This window comes from Nomascus leucogenys, chromosome 10, assembly GCF_006542625.1.
Source record: "Nomascus leucogenys isolate Asia chromosome 10, Asia_NLE_v1, whole genome shotgun sequence".
Classification (NCBI taxonomy): domain Eukaryota; kingdom Metazoa; phylum Chordata; class Mammalia; order Primates; family Hylobatidae; genus Nomascus; species Nomascus leucogenys.
Genome location: NC_044390.1, coordinates 52145699 through 52172133, shown reverse-complemented (window position 1 = coordinate 52172133; position 26435 = coordinate 52145699). Strand labels below are relative to the sequence as shown.

Sequence of the window (26435 nt, the reverse complement as noted above, 5' to 3'; positions counted from 1 at the left end):
TGGGAGTTGGGGGTGGGGGCAGATTTCAAAGCCTGGGGGATTCGATCTGTCATCTGTGCAACCCAGCTGACTATGTGGCTGAAGTTTAACAAGTTTCACAATAACCATTAGACATTGACTGACACTGCCAGGGAAGTGCTCCAGAGATGGGGAAACACACATCCACACAAACATCTGTCCACGCGTGTCCACAGCAGCTCTAGTCGCGGTTGGCAGAAAGTGGAAGCCTCCCCATACCCATCAGCTGGTGCATGGATAACAGAGTGTGTTCCTTCCACACACTGAGATATGATACAGCCGTGGAAAAGAAGGAACCACTGATCCATGCTACAGCGTGAATGAACCCCCAAAACATGATGCTGAGTGAGAGAAGCCAGACACAAAAGGCCACACAGTGTGAGATTCCATTGATCTGAAATGCCCAGAACAGGCAAATCTATAGACAGGAAGCAGACTGGTGGTTGCCAGGGGCTGGGGGAGGGGAATGGGGAGTGACTGCTGATGGAGACAAGGTTTCTTTCTGAGGTGATAACAATGAGCCTGGGTGGCTGGGTGTGGTGGCTCACGCCTGTAATCCCGGCACTTTGGGAGGCCGAGGGGGAAGGATTACTTGAAGTCAGGAGTTCAAGACCAGCCTAGGCAATATGGCGAAACCCCATCTCTGCTAAAAATGCAAAAATTATCTGAGTTTGGTGGCACGTGCACATAGTCCCAGCTACTCGGGAGGCTGAGGCAGGAGGATCACTTGAACCCCGGAGGTGGAGGTTGCAGTGAGCCGAGATGGTGCCACTGCACTCCAGCCTGGGCAAAAGAGTAAGACCCTGTCTCAAAAACAAACAAACAAACAAACAATTTATCATCATTATTATAATTTAAGACGGCATCTCAAGCGACAGAATGAGCCTTTATCTCAAAAAAAAAAAAAGAGCCTGGGCGACATAGCAAGACCCCATCTCTGCAAAAATATAAATAAAATTAGCCAGGTGTGCTGGATACACCTGCAGTCCTAGCTATTTAGGAGGCTGAGGTGGGATCGTTTGAGCCCAGGAGGTCGAGGCTGCAGTGAGACATCATCGCACCACTGCATTCTAGCCTGAGCGATAGAGTGAGATCCCACCTAAACCACATTTATTGAGTATCCACTGTGTGCCAGGCACTGAGCTGGGTGCTAGAACAGAGCCCAGAGTGGGAGAAACAGCTATAAACAGACAATCATAGTGCCAGGGGAATGCTTCTTTTTTTTTTTCTTTTTCTTTTTTTTTTTTTTCTGTTTTTTTTTTGAGATGGAGTCTTGCTCTGTCACCCAGGCTGGAGTGCAGTGGCATGACCTCGGCTCACTGCAACCTCCACCTCTCAAGTTCAAGTGATTCTCCTGCCTCAGCATCCTGAGTAGCTGGGATGACAGATGCGCGCCACCACGCCGGGCTAATTTTTTTTTTTTTTTTTTGAGACGGAGTCTCGCTGTATTGCCCAGGCTGGAGTGCAGTGGCGCAATCTTGACTCACTGCAAGCTCTGCCTCCCGGGTTCATGCCATTCTCCTGCCTCAGCCTCCTGAGTAGCTGGGACTACAGGCGCTCGCCACCACACCCGACTAATTTTTTGTATTTTTAATAGAGACGGGTTTTCACTGTGTTAGCCAGGATGGTCTTGATCTCCTGACCTCGTGATCCGCCTGCCTCGGCCTCCCAATGTGCTGGGATTACAGGTGTGAGACACTGCGCCCGGCCATTTTTGTATTTTTAGTACAGACAGGGTTTCACCATGTTGGTCAGGCTGGTCTCAAACTCCTGACCTTGTGATCCGCCCACCTTGGCCTCCAAAAGTGCTGGGATTACAGGCGTGAGCCACCGCACCCAGCCTGGATGTTTCTCTTATAGCACAGAGAGGAGAGAGATGTAGCATTTTATGAACCTTTGAAGAATGGAGGAGGGGGTGTGGGTGTTGGATTTTGAGGGATGAATATGAGTTTGCCAAGTTGAAGGTGGAGGCTGACCATGAACTGGACTTTATGGAATCTAACCAACACAATAAAATAAATCTAATTTTCAAAATGAAAATGAAAATGAGCATATTCTCCTTTGTCGGGGTGAACTGCAGGAATGTTTATATGTGGACACTTCACGGGCCAGCCTGCACCAGGCCTGGCTCATGCCGGCCAATTCCTTCCTGAAGCTATTCATGTCTGCTGCAAAGATGGGATTAAAAACAGCATGTCGGCCTCTTCATTCATTAGGAGAGTGGAGAAATGGGAAAATTTGGGCTGCCCAAACTCATCATCTATGAGGATAAACAAAGTTGAAAGCCAGCCCTGGCTGAGGACCTCCCACAAGGACTTACCTTCTATGTTTTTCTTTTTTTTTTTTTTTTTTTTGAGATGGAGTCTGTGTCTGTTGTTCAGACTGGAGCGCAGCAGCATGATTTCAGCTCACTGCAACCTCCACCTCCCGGGTTCAAGTGATTCTCCTGCCTCAGCCTCCTGAGTAGCTGGGATTACAGGCTCGTGCCACCACTCCTGGCTAATTTTTGTATTTTAGAGATAGGGTTTCGCCATGTTGGCCAGGCTGGTCTCGAACTCCTCACCTCGAGCGATCCACCCTCCTCGGCCTCCTAAAGTGCTAGGATTACAGGCATCACCCACCATGCCCATCCTCCTTGCTCTCTGAATCTAGATCTCGCTTTCTGTAAATCCAATGTGAACTTTGGCTGTTTACTGAGTGCAAGACGCTCCTGATGACCCATTTTACAGATGAGGAAATTGAGGCTCAGAGAAGGGGAGGGAGCAGAGACTGGGATTCAGTGAGGAGGGTCCCAGGGGGCCTGATTATTATTATTATTATTGTTATTATTATTAAGATGGAGTCTTGCTCTTTTGCCCAGGCTAGAGTGCAGGGGTGTGATGTCAGCTCACTGCAACCTCGGTCTCCCGGGTTCGAGTAATTCTCCTGCTTCAGCCTCCTGAGTAGCTGGGATTACAGGTGTGCGCCAGCACGCCCAGTTAATTTTTGGGTAGAGACAGGTTTTCACCATGTTGGCCAGGCTGGTCTTAAACTCCTGACCTCAAATGATCCACCTGCCTCGGCCTCCCAAAGTGCTGGGATTACAGGCGTGAGCCACCCGCACCCGGCCAGGCCCGAATTTATTTAAAGACAGGGTCTTGCTATGTTGTCCAGGCTGAAGTGCAGTGGCATAATCACGGCTCACTGCAGCTTTGAGCTCCTGGGCTTTAGTGATCCTCTCACTTCAGCTTCTCAAGTAGCTGGTACTACAAGGCATGGGCCACTATGCCTGGCTAGATTTTTAAATTTTTTATAGAGACCAGGTCTCCCTATCTTGCCCAGGCTGTTCTCCAACTCCTGGGCTGAAGTGATCCTCCCACCTTGGCCTCTCAAAATGCTGGGATTACAGGCGTGAGCCACTGCGCCTGATTGATGGTGAGTTTGAAGTGGAAGGTGTTTGAAGGGGTGAAAGTGCCCATCTGAAAGCAGCTGGCCGGGCGTGGTGGCTCATGCCTGTAATCCCAATCCCAGCATTTTGAGAGGCTGAGGTGGGCGGATCACCTGAGGTCGGGAGTTCAAGACCAGACTGATCAACATGGAGAAACCCCATCTCTACTAAAAACACAAAATTAGCTGGGCATGGTGGCGCATGCCTGTAATCCCAGCTACTCAGGAGGCTGAGGCAGGAGAAACGCTTGAACCCGGGATGAGGAGGTTGCGGTGAGCCGATATCACGCCATTGCACTCCAGCCTGGGCAACAAGAGCAAAACTCTGTCTCAAAAGAAAAAAAAAAAGAAAAGAAAGCAGCTGAGGCCAGTATAGCTAAGGAGCGAAGAGCTGGGTTCTGATTCTGATTCTGCCCACTTGCAGGGGCTCTTCCTGGTCCTTCTGTGAACGGCATCTCATTGTTCTTAGGGTCTTTCCCCCTTCTTAGCGAAGGCCAATGAAGCCCTGCCTATCAGTGTATTGTGGCCCTTTGGCCACTGTGATTGGTCCAGAGACAGGCATATGCCCCGGGCTGGGGCAATAATACACAATCTTGGTGTCTGTGCCACCCCCATCAGACAACAGAGCTCTTGTGAAATTGCTTAAACGGGTAAGGCTAGGCTCCGAGTTGCTGGCCACCATCTTGCCTGCCTGGAAACAAAGGACAGCAAAGCCAAGAAATAGAGAGAGAAGCTACCCTGGTGGTTTTGGTTGAGTACCTTAATCCAGCTGATCCTGAAGGTGTCCTTTCCAATTCCATCCACCAATTAATTCCCTTTTTGGCTTTATGCAGCCCAAAGAGTTCCCATGTATTCAGCCCTTAGTGCTGCAGAGACAGCACTATAAACATATCAGTTGCTTCATTCATTAGGAGAGCAGAGAAATTGGAAAATTGAGGCTGCCCTCGTTGCTGTCTATGAGAATAAACAGAAAGTCAAAGACCAGGCTGGCTGCAGTGGCTCCTGCCTGTAATCTTAGCACTTTAGGAGGCTGAAATAAGCGGATAACTTGAGCCCAACAGTTTGTGACCAGCCTGGGCAACACAGTGGACCCTGTCTCTACAAAAAAAAAAATTAGCCAGGCATGGTGGTGCATGCCTGTAGTTCCAGCTACTTGGGAGGCTGAAATGAGAGTATCACCTGAGCTCAGGGAGATTGAGGCTGCAGTGCCACTGCACTCCAGCCTGGGTGACAGAGTGAGACTCTGTCTCAAAAAAAAAAAAAAAAAAAAAAGGCTAAAGGCCAGCCCTAAGAACTGCCCTTTCTGGAAATGGCTTGGATGTCCCACCTGCCTGCCCCAGAGAGTTGTTAACCAATGTCTCTGGGCCTCAGTTTCCTCATGTGTAAAGGGAGTTGTGGTTGCCTAAGATGAAAGGAGCATGGGTGCCAGGTGTCCTTTGCCATGCCTGGTGCTATCCAGTGGTATCTAGGGATGCCCCCTGGGTGCCCACCCTGGACTCCTGCTTACTTGGACTTGTATAAAAGAAGATTTTCTGGCCAGGCGCAGTGGCTCATGCCTGTGATCCCAACACTTTGGGAGGCAGAGGCGGATGGATCATCTGAGGTCAGGAGTTCAAGACCAGCCTGTGCAACATGGTGAAACCCCATCTCTACTAAAAATACAAAAATTAGCCAGGTATGGTGGTGCATGCTTGTAGTCCTAGCTACCTGGGAGGCTGAGGCAAAATAATTACTTGAAACTGGGAGGTGGGGGTTACAGGGGGTTGCAGTGAGCCTAGATTGAGCTGCTGTACTCCACCAGCCTGGGCAACAGAGTGAGACTCTGTCTCAAAAAAAAGAAAAAAAAAAGAAGAAGGAGAAGGTTTTCTGAGGGACACAGTTGCTCCCAGACACCTCTGCCTCTTGCAACAACCTGCCAAGAACGTGGAAAGCCAGAAGGGAGAGGGTGAAGAGCTCTGGACTGAAACAAGGAAACTGTCAAAGGCTCTAGAGTAGGCAGGTGGGACGTCCAAGCCAGAAAGGACAGGTTTGCTCTGGGTTCCTTGCAAGTGACCTCCATGGGGTTCAGGGCTGACATGGAGCCTACAACATTGTCTAAGGCCACATTTCAGACAGCTACCAGAGAATGGCTGTTTTACCAAATAGCTGGCCAGCACACGGGGTCTATGTCTCTGTGTCTTTTGGCTGGGTTATTCACACCCCACCCTCGTCAGCTGTCAGGGTTACCCTGGGGAATGTCAATTCCAGGCACTTCTGGTTCCAGTGGGCATTCAGGCAAAGGGTGCTCCAGCAGCCCAGGGTAGCCCTGATACCCTGCACAGGTGCCTGCCGTTAAATGGGGCTGGAACCGAGGGGTATAGATGGAACAGTTCAGAATTGCTTTCATTCCTGCCCTTCCAGACTGCTCTTTTAAAAGGTGTAAATCAGGCCAGGCATGGTGATACATGCCTGTAGTCCCAGCTACTCAGGAGGCTAAGGCTGGAGGATCATTTGAGCCCAGGAGGTCAAGGCTGCAGAGAGCTATGATCATGCCACTGTACTCCAGCCTGGGCTACAGAGTGAGATGCTGTCTTAAATAATAATGATAATGATGATAAATTTTTTGTTTGTTTTTGAGACAGAGTCTTACTCTGTCACTCAGGCTGGAGTGCAGTGATGCCATCCCGGCTCACTGCACTTCCCGGGTTAAGTAATCTTCTCGCCTCAGCCTCCCGAGTAGCTGGAACTATGTGTGTCTACCACCATGCCTGGCTAATTTTTGTATTTTTAGTAGAAACAGAGTTTTGCCATGTTGCCCAGGCTGGTCTCAAACTCCTGACCTCAAGCGATCCATCTGCCTCGGCCTCCCAGAGTGCTGGGATTACAAGCATGAGCCACCACACCATGGCAAAAGCCCCGCTCTACTAAAAAATACAAAAATTAGCTGGGCGTGGTGGCGCGTGCCCATAGTCCCAGCTACTCAGGAGGCTGAGGTGGGAGGATCGCCTGAATCTTGGAGGTAGAGGTTGCAGTAAGCCGAGATGGCACCACTACACTCCAGCCTGGGCGACAGAGTAAGACCCTGTCTGAAAACAAAAACCAACAAATAAAAATGTGTGGTGAATGAATGAATGAATGAATGAGTGAACAGACAGATGTAAAAAGCTGATCAGAGCCTCTGCCAGGGAGATGTCAGAGGGTTTTTCACAGCAGCCTTTGAACAATGGCCCTGGCAGGAAGCCAGGCTTATTTCCCCATTTGACACAGGAAGAAACTGTCTTGGTTCATATCTGATCCTTTTTTCTCCTAAGACCACAGCTGCCTCCGAAACAAAGGCCGACAATTGCTGCCAGCAAGTGCTTTGCTGTTTTTACTTCCTCCAAACATTCTTCAGTGGATTTTCCTTTCAAACTGGTTGCAAGGAGGAACATGGCTGGGTGTTGGTGGGGGGTGGCACCCCTGCCTGGACCCCACACGGCTCCCTACCACGTGGCCGGTTTGCAGTAGGCCCATCTTTGTGCTGAAACACAGCCCAACATTGCCATATACGGGGGGTTTGCCTATATTTTACAATATTTTTACAAAAATGATGCTACACTTTGCAACTGGATTTTTTTTTTTTTTTTTTTTTTGAGACAAGGTCATACTCTATCACCCAGGCTGGAGTGCAGTGGTGCAATCCCAGCTCACCGCAGCCTTGACCTCCCGGGCTCAAGTGATCCTTCTTCCTCAGCCTCCCAAGTAGGTGGGACTACAGGCATGTGCCACTATGGCCTGCTAGGCTTTTTTTTTTTTTTTTTTTTTTTAATAGAGATGGGGTCTTGTTACATTGCCCAGGCTGGCCTTGAATTCCTGGCCTCAAGCAGTCCTCTTTCCTCTCCCTCCTAAAGTGCTGGGATTGCAGGTGTGAGCCACCGCACCCAGCCTGGAACATCTTTATTTTAAGATGAGCATGCTGGGGCCTCAGGGAGTGAAGTGAATTTTCCAGAGTCACTTGTTGTGACCAGGACACTGGAGTCAAGGCCCTTTCATCATGTCACGGGGTCTAGGTAAGGACTCAGGAAACTTCATTTATTTATTCATTCATTATTTATTTAGAGATAGAGTTTTGCTCTTGTAGCCCAGGCTGGAGTGCAGTGGTGCGATCTCGGGTCACTGCAACCCCCGCCTCCTGGGTTCACGCGATTCTCCTGCTTCAGCCTCCGGAATAGCTGGGATTACAGGCATGCACCATCACACCCGGCTAATTTTTGTATTTTTAGTAGAGACGGGGTTTCACTATGTTGGCCAGGCTGGTCTTGAACTCCTGACCTCAGGTGATCTGCCCGCCTTGGCCTCCCAATATGCTGGGATTACAGGCATGAGCCACCACTCCTGGCCTTTGTTTTAAGGAGGAGTCAGCCAATGGGATGCCTCAAGGACTGGGTCCACTGATGCAGAACAATGGAAACAGATCAGCTGATGTCTGAGCTCACAGCGTGCTGGTGCTGCTCCTAAGAACCCTTCTGTAGATGCTACTGTTCTCCCCATTTGCAAATGAGGAAGCTGACACTCAGAGAGGTGGATCACTCGCCCCAGGTCACACAGCACAGAGAGGACATGTTAGGACTGAGGATTCAAATTCTTAAGGTTTGCTTTGCTCCTGGCAAAAGCAAGTCATGAAGGCGTGGAAGCTGAAATCTCGAGGCTAAGGCTCCCCTTTTCACACCTGGCCACGAGCTGCAAGAACTGGGAGTCGGTGCTCCCATGAGTCCAACCTGAGGATTTGCTGGAGAAAAATCCAGCCGAGAAAAGCTCAGCTCGTGAGGTCCCCCTCCTGGGGTGTGAAGGAAGTGGATAGTGCCAGTCATTACAGAGCTGCAATCCCTGAGTGTTAAAGTTCTCAGGGCCATGAGTATGGACTTCGTGGGAAATAGAAGCAGCATGTAGACCTATGCATGTGTGTATGTCTGTGTGCACACGTGTGCATGTCTCTGTATGTATGTGCATGTGTGCACGCATGCACACATGGCGTTGCACAGGGTGTGTCCATGTGTATGCAAGTGTGTGTATATAGGGAGCTTCTAAATCAGATAAAACCAACTGGAAATCCGGATACTGATGTTTAGAATTCAAGCTCTGGAGTCAGACTGCCCCAGGCCTCAGTTTTTCCATTGGGAAATGGGCTGATCCTCCCTGGATGAGAGCACTGGAGTCCAGAGAGGCCAACGACGATCAGATTTATCTCAGTATATGGTCTGTGCTGTGGGCCTTGAGGTTGAAATTTTGTGAGCTCCTTTAATTCTTTTTTGTGTGTGTTGGGGATTGGCGGCAGGGTCTTGCTCTGTCGTCCAGGCTGGGGTGCAGTGGTGCATTCATAGTTCACTGCAGCCTCCAACTCCTTGGCTCAAGCAATCCTTCAACCTCAGGCTCCCGAGTAGCTGGGACTACAGGTGGGACTATCATGCCCTGCTAATAAAAACATTTGTTTTTGTAGAGGTGGAGTCTCCCTATGTTGCCTAGGCTGCAGCCCCAGCATTCATTAATCATCCCCGGCTCCTACCTCTGCCCAGCCCTTAATCCCCCGAACATATGATGGGGATTAATCCCCCAAACATGTGGGGGTGGGGGGACTCATGACAACTTACCACTCTTCCCCTGGATAGCTCCTCTGTGGAATGTGGTAGAGTTTGGGGGCCACCCCACCCTCAGGCTGGCCAGGGAGGGGTGGGCAGGGGGAGCTGAGAAGGGCTTGGGGATCCTCACGAGGGAAAACTGAGGCCCAACCGGGTGGGATGTGAAAGGATCAGTCGGTAACAAGACCAGTCCCTCTGAACCCTCTAAGAGAGGTCCTGGGTAACCATATGTATTTAACCCTGCAAGCCGTTGGCTACATTTCACTGGAGAAAATGCAGGCATGGAGGGTCCCACTGCTTGACCACCTGGCAGAGGACTGACTGTGAACAGAGGGTCAGTAATAGCGTCCCTGTTGCTGGCACATCTCTGGCCCTCAAGACACCACCCTCCACCGTGGGTGGGCATTGGGGTAGTGTGTTGACACAGGGGAGATAGAGGCCTGGCCGGGACCCTCAGGGAACGCGGTGACCCCAAACCACCACAGGCTCCTGCACTGTTGAAGTGGGGATGGTGACAGGGTGTGGGTGAGAGGGACAGAGTTGAGGGACCTGGAGGAGGTAGAGAGAGTCAGCAGTCAGGTCCATATCCCAAGGGGTCAGGGGTTGGGGGGTGAAGCTGGCAGTGGAGCCCAGCCTAAGGGCCAGTGCCTGCCAGAGACACTTGCAGGAACCACAGCCCCCACTGTCCCGGAGAGGCAGGGAAACTAGGGAATTGGGACATCAGCAGGGTCACCCCAAAGTTAGATGGCACATGAACTGTGTGGAGGGAGGCAGCAAGGTGAGGAGACCCTCAGGAGGACCCTTTGTTCTCATATGCTATTTCCTGGACTTTATCCACAAAGAAGCCTATTCTAGGATGTAGGGCCCAAACCCAAATGGCTAGGGGTAGAGAACCTGTTAGCTAAACGACAAGCCATCATATATACACGTGTATATGTAAGTTTATTTCAGGTTTGTATTTTTAGATACAGGGTTGCCCAGGCTGGAGTACTGTGACACAATCTCAATTCACTGCAGCCTCCAATCCTGGGCTCAAGTGATCCTCCCACCTCAGCCTCTCCAGTAGCTGGGATTACAAGCATGGGCTACCACACGTGGCTTCAGAATTTTTTTTTTTTTGAGACTGAGTGTCGCTCTTGTTGCCCAGGCTGGAGTGCAGTGGCACGATCTCAGCTAAACGCAACCTCCGCCTCCAGGGTTCAAGCGATTCTCCTGCCTTAACCTCCCGAGTAGCTGGGATTACAGGCATGCACCACCATGCCTGGCTAATTTTTGTATTTTTAGTATAGATGAGGTTTCTCCATGTTGGTCAGGCTGGTCTTGAACTCCCAACCTCGGGTGATCTGCCCACCTCCACCTCCCAAAGTGCTGAGATTACAGGCGTGAGCCACCGCGCCCAGCCTCAGAAATTTTTTAAGTGAAAAAAAGCAGGGAGCAGATTAGAACCTGAAGTATAATTTGCATTTTAAAGGTTCCATCTAAAACACGATTGTGCCTACGATCGTCTACACTTGGAATATCCTCTGAAGCCAACCCAATACCTGCTCTTCTCCCATGGGCCAGGGAGACTGCTGAGACAGCCCGTGGGGAGAGGAAGGCAGTCTCTGAGTGGCACCCTAGGTGTGTCCTGTCATTTGTTTGGACTTATGGGAGGAGAAAGCCTCTGTGCTCCATTCCGCATACATCTGGGTTTGGTTTTTCATCTTTTACAAGGAAAACGTCCTTGCGTGCTGCTTGAACATGCACGCGTGCACATCTGTAAGTGGGCATGCATGCACAGCAAAGGCCTGGATTGAAGCCACACCTTGCTTTTGCTACTGGGGCTTCTCGGCAGCACCTTCTGCCTGTCTTGCCCGGAGGAAGCTCCAGGGAGGAGAAAGGCCATGACAGGGATCTTGTGGTTCTACTTAGTCCTAAATTATTAGGTTGGTGGAAAAGTAATTGCAGGTTTTGCCTTTACTTTTGCACCAACCTAGTACAAGGCAGCAGGGGAGATTTTACCTTCCAAATGAGATCCTTCCCAGTCTGCAGAGGGGAAACTAAGGCCTGAGATCAAGTGACCTGCCTGGGGTCAACGCCAGGACAGGCATCCTGGGCTGGAGACCACTCCTCCTGTCCTCCTAAGACACCCTGACAGGCCTCAGGGTGGTATTAAGAGGAACTAGGGGAAGAAGGATTCTGCTACTGAAGTGAAATTCCTGGTGGTTCCTCACCCGCTGCAGGTGAGCCCCACATTTTCCCTGCAGGCTCCGGCCTTTCTCAGGGAGTGCCACTGAAGCTAGTGGTTAGACATCGCTAAGATGAAGGCAGGGTGAGGGTCTTGGCTGGCAATAGCTTCCTCCGGGGCACGGGAGAAGTGAGGCTGGGGGTCCTGCCTCAGCTTCCTAAGGGCTCTTATCTCAAGGCTCCTGCTAAGCTGCCCACAGGGACCTTCCTACATGAGCATCACCTGCCCTGGGCACAGTGCCTTCCCCCTTCCTGCAGTCTGGCTCCTCCCCTCCTCGCCCTGGTCAGGCAGAGGCCCCTGCAGGCCCCCTGGGTGCTGCCTTGGTCTCTGCTGTGACCTCTGCAAGCCCCTCCTCACCTGGAGGGCCAAGAGGCTGTTGACAGAGGAACCATGGGCAGGCTGGCAGCACCCAGGGACGGCAGGGAGTGTGAAGATGACAGAGAGGCAGCTCCACAGTCAGAGGGAGGCCCAGGCAGGCTCTGCTTTTACACTGGCAGCGGGAACCCCAGCCCTGGGATGATGGGGCAAAGCCCTGTGGGGACAGGTGAGTCGTAGGCAGAGGGGCACGGCTCCCACTGCCCTGACACCCCTCAAAGGCAGCTTCTGTACTCAGTGGTACTGATTACCCTCCCCAGCCTCCCCAGAAGGGAATCGCCCTCCCTCTGGTGGGTGCTTGGTCCCTTCCTGCTCTCTGGCATCTTCCAGGCTTTCCTGCTGACAGTGTCACAAGGTCCCTCAGGTGGGGCGAGCCAGTCAGGAGGAGCCCGAGGGAGGAACACCATGCCGGCGGAGGGCACGTCCTGGGAATCTGGTTCCACACTGCACTCCCATCTGTGTGCACTGGTGACGGATCTGATTTTAAAAACACAGCCATGGAGACCCCGGCACACTGCATTTCCTCTACATTTATTGCAACGGCTAAATGATTAACAACATTCACAACTTCTTAGATCTTAAAAAACAGAAACAAAAGAAAACTTCCATTTTGTAACATCACAAATGTCTTCTAGGCTTTATCAAGGACCAAAAACACTACAATTCTCTAAGTGATTTCCAGTGATGGAAACAAGCCAGAGACAGTAAGCACCCAGAGTGGCGAGAGAGCACTTCCAGATGCCTGTTGTCCTCTTGGGGGTGACCCTGGAACTAGAACGACAGAAAAGACACTGTGACTTTGACACGGCTGTGCCACCACACATCACGCGCGACACGAGGATCCTGCAGAGCGGCCTCTGCAGAGAGCAAGGGCAGCCTCGGTTAAGAGGGAGGGGCTGGGGGCACGGAGGGCCAGTGGCATCTCCTCTATCCCGGCTGGCCGGCAGCTGGCAGCACGCACCATGCTCTGCTGGCTCCCGACACCTTCACTGCCCCAGCGCTGAATCCACAGGAGAGGCGTCCTCTGAGTGTAGGGGGCTTTCTAGGTTCAAGGAGGTGTGCCCTTTGACCCCTGCCAAGGACTCACAGACCATCTCAGCTCAAACTTGGAGGAGCGCCAGGAGGTGGGGGGCGGTCAGTGGCCACACGCCACAAATTCCTAAGGCATTTAACTTTTTAGTAAAATGAAGTGGAGAAAGTCAAGAATGAACATGCTAGGACAAAGCACATGAAATGGTCAGGGCGATGCTGGAGAGAACGTGCTTGATCCACGCTGCAGGTGTGTGCACCTCGCTCGGGCCAATGGGCTGAGCCCCACTCGGAGCTCCATCCATTCACCTGACCCACGGCCAACATGGAAGCTGTCGGAGGGGTCAGGAAAGGAGAAGCAGAAAGGAGAAGATGAACCCCCCACACCTGTAGTTCCCCAAAACCAGCTCCACTCCAGGCCCCAACAGGCTGGTTCGTTCGAGGGTTGGGTTATAAACCCAAGCCCCATCCTCCATGCTGGCACCTCTACTGCCATAAAGATCTGCCAGTTCCCAAAGCTACAGAAGCCACTGGAAGCAAGCAGAGCCCCTGGGGGTGGTGGCACTGCAAGGTGACAGGGACCAGGCAGATAAGGAGCTGGGACCACAGTCTAGGAAGTCTGTGGCTTAAAGAAAGCCAGGATTTTTTTTTTTTTTTTTTTGAGACAGAGTCTCGCTCTGTTGCCAGGCTGGAGTGCAGTGGCACAATCTTGACTCACTGCAAGCTCTGCCTCCCGGGTTCACGCCATTCTCCTGCCTCAGCCTCCTGAGTAGCTGGGACTACAGGTGCCCGCCACCACGCCCAGCTATTTTTTTGCATTTTTAGTAGAGACAGGGTTTCACCATGTTGGCCAGGATGGTCTCGATCTCTTGACCTCGTAATCCACCTGCCTCGGCCTCCCAAAGTGCTGGAATTACAGGCATGAGCCACCACGCCTGGCCTTTTTTTGGAGATGGAGTCTTGCTCTGTCGCCCAGGCTGGAGTGCAGTGGCATGATCTCAGCTCACTGCAACCTCTGCCTCCCTGGTTCAAGTGATTCTGCTGCCTCAGCCTCCTGAGTGGCTGGGATTACAGGTGCCTGCTACCACACCTAGCTAATTTTTTTGTATTTTTAGTAGAGACGGGGTTACACCATGTTGGCCAGGCTGGTCTCAAACTCCTGACCTCAGGTGATCCACCCACCTCAGCCTCCTAAAGTGCTGGGATTACAGGCTTGAGCCATTGCGTCTGGCCCAAAGCCAGGATTTCTTTACAGCCAATACAAGTGGCATTTCCCACTCAGTTCTGTGGCTGATGCCCTAACCACTGCTGTGTCCCCTAATCCTGGGGTGTCAGGGGGATCCTAAGTTTTCCAGATTTTTGCCCATACTTTAAACTTCAACGCTCCTGCTTCACAAGGAAGGATGAGTGGAGAATTGAGTGGAGTTACACGCAGCAGAGTGCTGGGGAATCTGGAGAGCAGCGGCGATCACATGCCTGGAAATAGAGCAGCTGCAGAGCCCACCCCAGGAGGAGCCTGCCTCTCCTTACAAAGGCTGTAATAAGACAGCACTTGACGATGCCATACATGCGAAAAGTGCAGAGTCTCAGAGGGTTTACAACCCCCGTCCCTTTGTAACTGTAGTTTGCTTACACTGTGGATTCTAAAGAGACATGTAAACCTGGGGCCGATTTCATCTGTTTTATGATCACTCCCCACCCAATAGAGCTATTCTATACTGTTGCTAAAATTTCATTAAGTCTCTCAAGATGCATTGAAGAGATTAGACACCATGAATAACACATTCATCAACTCAAGTATGGCAACTGTTCAGAGAGCTTCAGAGCTTTGGTACCCGAGCGCAGACTTGGTAATTACCGATTTGTCTCCCCCGTATAAATTCTGGCGAACAACGAGAAAACACCATCTGTGATCGTTTCCACATCACGTTTGCTAACAGAGCACTTCTGGAGAGCAATGGCCAGTCCAACTGGAAAACCAGCCAGAGGAGCTGGTTCCTCAGCACTCACAGGCTGAGGTGCCTTTTGGGGGCAGCGCCACCTTCTGAAGGGGAACCAAGACAGATTTGGAGGGGACTTGCTGCTAAAAGCATGTGGACAGAGAGGAGAGGCAAAAGCACATTGAAAATGGTGCATGTTTTTTTCTTTGAGAGAAACAAAAGCCAGCGAAACCTCCGCCCCAGAGACTGCAGAGACGTTTGTTTTCATGTACACACCAAACCGTACTTGGGCACTGGCTCCAGGCCGATCCAGGGCAGGGATGATGTTTTAAGGGCAATTGCTGCTTCAAGGCTTATCTTTCACATCAGTGGTTTTGATCTATTCAGGAAGAGAACGATTTTGTTCAAAACTGAGGTGGAAATTAGGTGAGAGGGGCAACTAAAAAAAAAAAAAAAAAAAAAGAGTAGAAAGATGAGGATATTTACAGGCCCAAGGCCCTGCAGAAGGAAAAGGATTTGAAGACCCTCACAAAGGGACATAGCCAACTGCCATCCTCTGTGGCGGTGGCTGTCACAGTCGCCCTTCCACTTGCATGACGGCAATGCCCTCTGGACTAGGAACAGTCTGTTTGCTGGTCATGTTATGTGGTAGGTGGCTGTCATCTGTGAGAGAAAACTTGAGCAAGAGAAGAGACAGGTGTGGCCTATTTCCACACACACATCCACAGAGGCCAGCCCGGAGGCCTTGACGGGCTCACAGCCAGGGCGCCAGGCAGGCCATGCACAGCTGCCCTTGGCCAGCATGAGGTTTGCTCCTTCAGCAAACCTGGAAAGTAAGAATGGGGCATATCCACATCCAGAGACCCTTTTGTTTCCCTCACAGAATTTTGTGATTTTTTTGTGTGTGGCATTTTTGGGGGAGCAGGGAACATCAACTTTGTTGGGGGAAATCTCTCTGCATAACAGCACGCCGGCGAGGGCAGATGGCCTTACGCACTGGCCTGTGAACATACCTATTTGTTGGCCCGCTTGTGTCTGTACATCTGCATCATCCTCTGTCGGAACACGTCGAATGTGTCTTCTTTGTGCTCCTGCCCGTCAGCACCCAACCCTTCCCCTTCCGAGGGGGTTCCCCTAGGGAGTGAAAAAGAGAGTCAGTTGTGCACCTGAGCCCAGGGCCTGGCATGCCAGGAACTGGGCATGGGCACAAACAGTCCATGAGATGCAGGTGTTTGGGACACACACTGAGACATCAAAGAAAGGGAAAATCAAGACGCAACTCACAGTGGAAACAAGGAGTACTCACCCTCGAAGAAGAGCTGGCTTTTGAGGGGGTGCCCAGAGGGCCCTGGTTACCTCAGAATGCCTTACCCAGCAGGGACTAAGCTCAGTATGAAATGAAATGCCTGCTGATGTTATGATCGGGGTTTAATAAACTTTGGGCCTGTGTTCGGGACCCTGGCTGGCCCGGCTATGGGTTCCCAGAAATGGGAAAGTGGTTCCAGACTGATACTACACAGAAATACCACTTAGCTTTTATGATGGTAACAAATGTGGCCAAAATGACCAGGGCCAACAAGCTGGTTAAAAAATCTACACCAGGACAGAAAGGAGCTCTGTAAACACCTGCACATGTAAATGATCAGCTTCTCATCTGAAGATGCCTTTTGTTTAAAAAACAAAAATCAACTTCCAGCTGTAAGCCATCTTGGCTGTGAGGGCGCCAAGCGTCAGGCTGCAGGTGGAGGACTGAGGCCCCACCCACTCCCACCCCAGGCTGCCTGCTGCGTACACGCTGACCGGCTCCCGGATGCCCTTTCCGAGGGAGCCCAGGCCATGGCCCTCCTTCCAGCCCATCTTCTGCAGCATCTGGAAGCCCAGGTTCTTATCGGTCAGCTTCTGCTGGGCGAAGTCCAAGTCCTTGGGTTTCTGAGGAGAGAGGAGAGTCCAGGCATGTGGGCCACAGGGAGGTGCCTGGATCGAGGAGAGTCCAGGCATGTGGGCCACAGGGAGGTGCCTGGATCAAGGGTCTGTCCTAGGCTGTGCCTGGAGCCCCTCACCCCCAAATGCCCTCCTGACTCCCCAGATGCTCAGGCTCAAGCTCCAGTCACTTTCCCAGTTCTCTACAACATCCCTAGGTGGGATGTAACTTCTAAGTCAGAGGTCACTGGCCTGAGGTCAGTCCTGCCTCTCAGCTACCACTATAACCCTGGTGCCAAGACTGTGAGGAAAACTGGGTAAGGCAACAGCCAGTCCCGGGGTCAAGGAGTCAGTAGGAAGGCCCTCAGCAGAACCCTGGATAAAGAAGAGTGGCCCTGTGATGGCCACAGGGCACAGCCCAGGGAAGAGTGGGGGCACCAGAGCACAGGCCTGGAGGCAGGATGGGGGCCAGATAGCGGGTGAGAACTGGCTGGCAGCACCCTCCCTGAACCACCCCAACATACCCCTCCCCCAGTGCTTCACTCACTCCCTGGCTACGTTGTCTGTCTGTCCTCGGGACTGAGTTCTACTTGGACACTGGGGTCTGTGTCTAGCACAGAGTAGACCTCACTGAGAGCTAGTACAGCTGTGATTGCTCCTGTGGGTTGTGGGGAAGTGCAGCAATCTCTGGGCCACTAGATGGAGATCTGGGGACAGACAGGGCCCTGGGGCCTCTGGAGGAGGAGCCTGCAGGGCTCTAGCAGAAGGAATTTCTATTCGCTCATGAATATTCATGACACACTGCTGTGTGACAGAGCCCAGCTGGGCAGTCCAAGACCTTGCCATGTATTCCTTGGCTCTTCACGAGTCAACTTGTGTGGGTGGGCTGGGCGTGGTGGCTCATGCCTGTAATCTCAGCACTTTGGGAGGCCGAGGTGGGTGGATCACTTGAGGTCAGGAGTTGGAGACCAGCCTGGCCAATGTGGCAAAACCCCGTCTCTACTAAAATACAAAAATTAGCCAGGCATGGTGGCACCTGTAATCCCAGCTACTTGGGAGGCGGAGGCACAAGAATCGCTTGAACCTGGGAGGCAGAGGTTGCAGTGAGCTGAGATCATGCCACTGCATTCCAGCCTGGGCAATACAATGAAATTGTCTAAAAAAAAAAAAACAAAAAACAAACCTTGTGTGTGTTTTTTTAAAATATAGAGTCTTGCTATGTTACCCAGGCTGGTCTCAAATTCCCGGCTTTAAGTGATCCTCCCACCTCAGTCTCCCCATTAACTGGAACTACAGGTATGTGCCACTGCACCCAGCTTTTGATGTTTTTTTTTCTTTTTTTTTAAGACAGAGTCTTGCTCTTTTGCCCAGGATGGAGTGCAGTGATGCAATCTCAACTCATTGTAACCTCCGCCTCCTGGGTTCAAGCGATTCTCCTGCTTCAGCCGCCCGAGCAGCTGAGATTACAGGCGTGTGCCACCACGCCCAACTATTTTTGTATTTTTAGTAGAGACGGGGTTTCGCCATGTTAGCCATGCTGGTCTTGATCAAACTCCTGACCTCAGCTGATCTGCCCACCTCAGCCTCACAAAGTGCTGGGATTACAGGCATGAGCCACTGCGCTTGGCTGATGTATTTCTTTAAGGCATTTACTGAACTACCTGGGGAGGCTGAGGGTTCATGTGCTCTTGAGAGGGAGGGAAGAAGGTGCTGAGGAGGATCATGGCGGCTGGTGCTGGGGGTCTGAGCAGGGGACAGGTGGGAGTGGCTGGGAGAGGTTAGATGACCTTGGGCATGGGAAGCAGGGTGAGAAGGGCCTGCTGAGTGCTGTGAGCTCAGGTCTTTGGGCAGTCAGCCCTCATCAGCTTAGCAACCTGTCCCATCATGTCATGAAGGCCTCACGAGGTACAATTCAACCAAAAGACAAATCCCCCCCTTGCCATCTGCATTGAGGTGCCCAGGAATCAGCTTCCCTAACGATGGGGGTGCATGTGAGAGGCACTCCAGAGACAAAGGAGCTTGGAGACAAGGCAGAAAACGCTGAGCCTGAGGGAGCCAGGGGCTGGGAGAGGAAAGGGAGAAGGGAGAGAGGAAAGGGAGAAGGGAGAGAGCAGGGCCTCAGGTCAGGTGGGAGGGAGGGAGGAGAGAGCAAGTGCTCCCAAAAGGCCTGGGCCCCTGGAGCTCCTGAGGCCTCAGTGTTCTCACCCTAGAAAGGGACAAAACAACCTGGAGAGGTGCCAAGAACTCAACATGCAACAAGATGTAGGGGGTCAGAAACGGATACCCTAAGGCTGGGCCCTAAGGCTGGGTGCGGTGGCTCATGCCTGTAGTCCCAGCACTTTGGGAAGCCAAGGTGCGTGGATCACGATGTCAGGAGTTTGAGACCAGCCTGACCAACATGGTGAAACCCCATCTCTACTAAAAATACAAAAATTAGCCAGGTGTGGTGGCGCGCGCCTGTAATCCCAGCTACTCCGGAGGCTGAGGCAGGAGAATCCCTTGAACCTGGGAGGTAGAGGTTGCAGTGAGCTGAGATCGTGCCATTGCACTCCAGCCTTGGCGACAAAGGGAGACTCCGTCTCAAAAAATAAAAATAAAAATAAAAAAAGAAAGAAACAGATACCCCGAATTACAGCACTTTGACAGGTGAGACTAAAGCAGCAGCCTCAAGGTCCCTCCCAAAGCACAGGAGGAAGCTGTTTTCTTCAAGTTCCCTATCTATCTAGAAACTGGACTTGCCAAAGAAAAACACAAGGACCTTGGATCCCTTCCCTGAAATGTCATTAACCAGAGTTGAAAACTCCTGTCACACAGGAAGAGATGGAACATTAAACACCACACCTAGAGCCCAGACCACTGGCTGTTCTCCAGTCTCATTCAATTCTCAATGAGGATCGTTCACAAGATGATGCCTGCCTTCATTCATCTCTCCTAAAATCATCTGCTTCCCCTCTAAAGTTACCTACAGCCTCCCATCTGCCCTCTCCCCTACGAAGAGGTATTTCAGCTTCAACCACCTGGCCCTTCTTTGAGTTTTCATAATGTTTTATATGGCTCTTGTGCTTATGCACATGAATAAATATGTATAACTTTTTTGTTTCGAGACAGGATCTTGCTCTGTCACCCAGGCTGGAGTGCGGTGGCCCCATCATGGCTCACTGCAGTCTTGAACTCCTGGGCTCAAGTGATCCTCCTGCCTTGGCCTTCCAAAGTTCCGGGATTACAGGTGTAAGCCACCGCACCTGGACTGCATACCTTTTTTTATCCTGTTAATCTTCTTATTGTCAGTTCATTTCAACAGGCTTAGACTTGGACCTTCAAAGACAGAGGGAAATTCCCTTTGTTCTCTTCAGAGGCATCTCCGAGGGTATTATATAAAGTAGCTGTGTGTGTGTGTGTGTGTATGCATGTGTGTGTGCATATGCGTATATATGTGTGTTATCTTGTGTGCGTGTGTGGGTTACTGGATGCAGGCGGCCCCTCCATAATAGCATGAAGTGGTCTTGATGAGGCGGTGTGGGCAGAAGTTTCTCTGCAGGGTAGTTAAGGAGGGGAGGTATGAAGGGAGGAGCTATGCTATGGGCTGGGACAGGAAGAGGGGCACAAACAGTGAAGAGACACCCCTGCAAGCCAGGGGACACCAGACAGGACCTGCTACACTGGGAGGCCCCTTGCCATGAGAAAGTGGCCTGGAGAAAAGAGGTGACAGAACCCACCGGCTGAGATGAGAAACGGGGCATCCGTCAGGCCCTCCTGGGAGCTGTGCACGACCTGGGCCCTGGGATGATGGGCAGGGAAGGAAGGGGAAAGGCTGGTCATGGCGGGGCACAGGGGTCCCCAGAGGGCAGGTCTGCACTCTTTTCCCTTTCAGGAAGGCTGCTTGGAGGTGCAGCGGGAGGAAGAGGGGTTGGCTCAGCCTGGAAGTTTCTTCGTGAATGTTCAAATCTGTGTTTAACAATCATGATGGTGGTTTCCTGGACAGCTGGAGGAAAGCCAAGCCCTGTGGGTGAGGTGGAGGTGTGCAGAGGAGAGCTGCAGCCACCACGGCCTCCCTTCCACCCACAGTCACTAGCAGAAAGGAGGACAGGTGCAGAGCCCCAAGGAGACAGCAGCATGTGCAGGACACCCACCAGGAACCGCGTTCAGTTTAATCCTCACTGTACCTCCTACCTGCTGGGTAGGTGTGGCCATCCCATTTTACAGACAAACCCGTGGCTTGGGGGTTACACACCAAGGTTACAAAACTACTCGGTGGCAGGACTGAGCTAGAGTACAGCTGTGCCTGACACCAAGGCCCTGCTGTGCCCTCATCTGGCCGTGCCCTTATCCAGGCCACACAAAGGGGCACCAGATGCCAGCTCAGCCTAAAACCTGGCACATCAGTAAGGACTATGAGCTCTGGACTCGGGAATGTCCCTCCATCCTGCCATAATTGGGGTCAGACTGACCTAGGTCACTCGGAAGGGGTTGGAAGCAACATTGCACTGCCTGACACCAGCAGAGCGACCTCGCCTGGCTCCCCGCCCTCCTCCCTGACCATGAAAGACTGGTGAAGTCTCTCCATATGTGTCCCAGGTGACCCTGCTCGCCCCCAGCACTGTGTCCCCCAGGCCATCTGGAGTGTACCTGCCCCCTTTCCATAACCTGGCTCCAGGTCAGTGAATGGCAGTTCTGTCCCTCTTCTGCCCAAGCTGACTACCCTGGGGTCACCTGGACTCCTGGCTTTTGCACACCCAGCCCACAAGCAGGTGTCACCCACTCCATCTTCACCCCTTCTCGTTGCTCCTCATGCCCTGGTCCAACTGTCTTAAGTTTGAACCTCTTCCTGGTTCCCACCCATAGGCTGCTCTCCACCCTAGTGGCCACGTCCACTACAGGTCCCAGAGGGACCCTCCCTTCCCTGAGAAAGGACCACAGTGTTAACATCTGTTGAGGTCCCGTGTGACCACCCCCTGGATTCCTCTGCTGCCACAAAGGCCTCTTGCTGCCCCAGCCTCTCTACCGAGGCTGTGCCCTTCTCAGATCTCTACACTGTTTCTCCTCAGCTCTTTCCAGGCTTGTGCCAACGTCATCTGCAAGAAAGACCTCCCTTGGCTTTCCCAATTCAGTGGTATCCCCTCGACCCCACCTTATTCTCCCTCTCTTTGACCTGCTTCTCTTTGCCCACAGCATCCCCAGGACTGCCTCATCCATTTCTCTTTCACTGTTGGCCCTGCTTGCTGCTGCCTCCAGGTGGAGAGTCGGGACCTGGCACATAGGAGGTGCTGACCGCACACACCATGCTCTGTTTACTGGCAAATTAGTGCACTCTCTTCACCACCCTTCCAGTCTACTAAGCTTGAAAGTTTTTATGTTTTAATTTTTAAGGAGACATAGGTCTCACTATGTTGCCCAGGCTGGCCTCAAACTCCTGGGCTCAAGTGATCCCCCTGTCTCGGCCTCCCAAAGCACTGGGATTACAGGCGTGAATCAGTGCACCTGGATAACTTGAACTTTTTTTTTTTTTTGAGACAGGCTCTCAGTCTGTTGCCCAAGCTGGGGTGCAGTGGTGCAGTCAGCTCACTGCAGCCACGACCTCTCAGGCCCAAATGATCCTTCCACCTCAGCCTCCAGAGTAGCTGGGACTACAGGCATGCGCCACCATGCCCAACTAATTTTTGTATTTTTTGCAGAGACAGGGTTTTGCCTATTGCCCAGGCTGGTCTTAAACTCTTGGGCTCAAGCAATCTGCCCACTTTGGCCTCCTAAACTGCTGGGATCACAGGTGTAAGCCACCCAATCGGCCTTAGCTTGAACTTTTTTTTTTTTTTGAGACGGAGTCTCGCTCTGTCGGCCAGGCTGGAGTGCAGTGGCGTGATCTCGGCTCACTGCAAGCTCTGCCTCCCAGGTTCACGCCATTCTCCTGCCTCAGCCTCCCGAGTGGCTGGGACTACAGGCGCCCGCCACCACGCTTGGCTAATTTTTTGTATTTTTAGTACAGATGGGGGTTTCATCGTGTTAGCCAGGATGGTCTCGATCTCCTGACCTCGTGATCCACCTGCCCCTGACTCCCAAAGTGTTGGGATTACAGGCGTGAGCCACCACGCCCGGCCTAGCTTGAACTTCTTAAGGGCCAAGACATTATCTCGTTTATCTCTCAAATCCCACTGCATCCATTCCAGGGATCTCAACTATCCATTACACAGATGAATCACTAGTCTACGCTTTGGACAAAGCCAAAACAGTTTTCAAAAGCCCTCCCAAGAGAAAAGTCTCTGTTGTGTTTTACACATTAATACCTCAGTTTGAAATGTGAGCACAGCTTAATCACAAGCTGCAGCATCCTTTGGAACTCCAACAAATTCTAACCAACTATACTTTTGAGTGAGGACTACAAATGATTACGCTCACCTTCTTTTTGGACATGGGACGACCCCGAGGCCTGTCATAGGCAATTCGAACTGGTTCATGGACTAGAAGACAAAAGAAAGAGACACATACACATACACATACACGTGCTTTTCTTAAATTACTTAGAGACTGAAGGTCTTGCAGTCTATTTTGGCTAACAGTTCTCTGATGACAGAAGGTGTCTTAGGCTCTGCATGGCAGCTGCTGAGCCCCAGCTCCTCTCAGGAATGAACATGTATGACCCCTGGAGTGAGCAGAGATGGGACACGCTCAGGGTAGGCAGCTTGGGCCATAGTGAAGGGTTCACTGAGGGGTGCCTTGCTTTTGGAAAGTCTATTCAAACCTAAGAGTCCCCACATTTATAACAAAAGATCCAATACATGGATTATTTTCCATGACTACAGAAATATATTTTGCTTCAACAAACCAACTATTTGTGATACTGTGCCCTCCTAGTTTATCTGTAGCTAATTCACTGAGAAATAATTAAAGTCTGGGCCAGGAGCAGTGGATCATGCCTATAATCCCATCACTTTGGGAGGCCAAGATGGGTGGATCACTGGAGGTCAGGAGTTCGAGACCAGCCTGGCCAATATGGCGAAACCCCATCTCTACTAAAAGTACAAAAACTAGCCAGGCATGGTGGTGGGCGCCTGTAATCCCAGCTATTCAGGAGGCTGAGGCAGGAGAATAACTTGAACCCGGGAGGCAGCGGTTGCAGTGAGCCGAGATTGCACTGCTGCACTCCAGCCTGGGCAACAAGAGCAAGAGTCCATCTCAAAAAAAAAAAAGAATTAAAGTCTGCCTAAAACTTTCTAGTAAAAAACAACCATGCTTCTCATATAGAGGACCAAATCATATCATTTTATTTTATTTTTTATGAAAGGGAGATTAGCAAATCTGTTTTTTTTTTTTTTTTTTTTGGAGACACAGTTTCACTCTTGTTGCCCAGGCTGGAGTGCAGTGGCGTGATCTCGGCTCACCGCAACCTTCACCTCCCAGGTTCAAGCGATTCTCCTGCCTCAGCCTCCCGAGTAGTTGGGATTACAGGCATGCGCCACCACGGCTTGCTAATTCTGTATTTTTAGTAGAGATGGGATATCTCCATGTTGGTCAGGCTGGTCTCAAACTCCTGACCAAAGGTGATTCTCCCGCCTCGGCCTCCCAGAGTGCTGGGATTACAGGTGTGAGCCAGCACACCCGGCACAGGTCTGGTTTTATCTCATCAACTACCCAAAGAACTGAGAGCTTCTAAAGCAGAAATAAAAAACTCCACTTACCCCCAAGAAGAGCATACATAACAAGCACTCTGATACACTATCCGCCATCCATGACAAGTTTAATTATTTACTTCATTTTTTTTACATTAAATATTTTTTTTTCTTGTAAAGATTAGGTCTGGCCATCTTGCCCAGGCTGGTCTCAAGCTCCTGGGCTCAAGCGATCCTCCTGCCTCAGCCCCACTAAGCTGGGATTACAGGCACGAGCCATGGCGCCCGGCCCCATGAGCAGTTTTGAAGGATGGTAAGGGTTATAGTAGAATGGTTAGCATTTCACTGCAACACCACATTTTTCAAACACAAAACATGAGGACTGTTCCAAAGCAGGAAAAACCATAAGGCCACTGTCACATGTAAATGTGACTGTCTGAATGATGCAGAACACACAGGTGCCTGTTTAACACAGTCCCACAATGGGGCACCATTCACTACAACTTCACACATAGGTTTTGCAGCAGAAGTCCCATGTGAAAGCACGGTCCAGGCCTGACTGTAGGGAGACAGCTTGGAGGGCATAGGGGGCACAGGAGTCATCTGGGCCACAGCCTGCCCATCAAAAGGCCACATGCGATGCAATTCTATGTACTGACAGACTAGGAAAGATAGAATACCTGGGGCTTGGAAAACAGTCAGTGGTTGCTGGGGCTGAATCGGGCAGGGGACTGCAATGGGACAAGAGACCCGTTCTGGGAACAGGCTTCAGCTCTGCTGTACTGGTGGGTTCTCACCTCTGCACAGTCAACAAAACTCAAATGGTCCACTTGAAAAGGGTGCGTTTCATTGCTGGTAAATTATACCTCAAGAATCCGGAACCTCCCCACAGGAGAGCAGGAGATGGCCTCCCATGGCTGAGGCAGGTCCCACTGACCACTGCCTGGGACCACCCCTGCTCTGTTCCCATCTCACTGTCATGACATGAAGCAGCTTATCAGCACCCTGGGCCTTCCAGGGGCTCAGAAGGGCCCCCAGCTGACAAAGTCACAGGCAGGAAAACAGCTGAGATGACCCAGGCCCATCCCCTCCACAGTTGGGGATGCCCTGACCTGAATCCAGGCAATCAGGGAAATGTCCAGCAGCAAGTAGAGTGCCAGAAGCCACAGGGTAGCAAGGAAACATGTCCTTAGAGCAATGCCTTCAGACCACCGGGAAACATGAGTGTCGGCTCACATTTTGGAGTGGTGCACAAAACTCTTTTGGATTAAAATGTCTCCACCTGTCTCTTCTAACTCTCACAGCCCACCAACCAAGAACTGTGCTGGAGGCAGCTATGCCGACAGGCAGGCACTCACCTTTTGGCTCCTGGATGAGACACACTCTCTTGGGAGCTGGAATCATGCCAACCTTCAATGACTTGCTGCTGATCCTCTTCCGGGGGAAGCAGGTACCTGAGGAGGCCTGTGACAGGGCAGGTGCTCCAGCTAGGTCGTCCTCGGCAGCCTCGCCGGGAAGGCCGTCGGCAGGGGTGCTGCCCTCAGACTTGCCCGCCCCTCCAGGAGCAGGGGCCTCCTCTCCCCCATCCTCATCGTCCTCGTCCTCCTCCTCAGGCATCACCTCTGGGCTCTCCAGCTCAGCCTCCCGTGGAGGGGGCTCGTCTTCAAACTCTCCTTCCCCTTCCATGAGGTCCACGGGGCTCTCCTGAGAACCCGCGGTGTCACCGCCACCAGTGTGAAGGTTGTGTGGAGATGACGTGAAACAAATTGATGGACATAGTTCAAACACTTTTTTTCGATAGAATTTGAAAGCAGAACTATTTTGGTCATGTAGAAACCTGGGGCACAGAGGAAATATATTGGGTAACCAGATGGAATCTCTCAACATTTTTATTGGCTGAAACTGCTGGGATTGATCCAAGGAAGGTGGAGGTGGGACAAGGGAAAGAATAACCTGACCGCTCTCTACGCAGCTATGGCTTGATGGTGCAGCCTCTCAATGATAGAAAATTTGAGTACTAGTAACTTAATAAGGAGCTAGAATTCAAGAAGCCTAACTGCTTTCCAAGGGAGAGAGGCAGACGAACAAGGTCTGCAGGGCTTGGGAAAATGCTGGAATAGAGATCTGGCCTGAGACCCATCTCACCCTTTCTGGTTATGTCACTGGCCTCTCTGGGCCTCCATGTGCCCATTTTGACTCTGGTTCCTCCCAGGTATGAGAAGCATGGAGAGATGCCAGGAGGAGCTTCACAGTTACTGCTGGAACATGTGCACCATGGAGCTGTGAGGTGCCCCCCGAGGAGGCT

General features: G+C 51.6%; 1 protein-coding gene across 6 annotated transcripts in view; it reads right to left on the bottom strand.

The window, feature by feature from the left end:
* Positions 1-12150: 12150 nt before the first annotated feature.
* SUGP2 (SURP and G-patch domain containing 2) overlaps positions 12151-26435 on the bottom strand; it is a 42126-nt gene continuing 27841 nt past the window's right edge. The window contains exons 7-12 of one of the 6 annotated variants that reach the window (XR_004031989.1): positions 25489-25967; positions 22920-22981; positions 16402-16538; positions 15623-15743; positions 12602-13001; positions 12152-12411 (exon numbers count right to left, since the gene is read on the bottom strand). Coding sequence is in view for 5 of the 6 variants with exons in the window: in XM_030820366.1 (XP_030676226.1) it covers positions 15623-15743; positions 16402-16538; positions 22920-22981; positions 25489-25967 (799 nt within the window). In the remaining variant the exon portion in view is untranslated. Of the gene's footprint in view, positions 14989-15622; positions 15744-16401; positions 16539-22919; positions 22982-25488; positions 25968-26435 lie in introns of all 6 variants that reach the window. The other 5 variants (XM_030820366.1, XM_030820363.1, XM_030820367.1 and 2 more) reach the window with 5 other exon arrangements.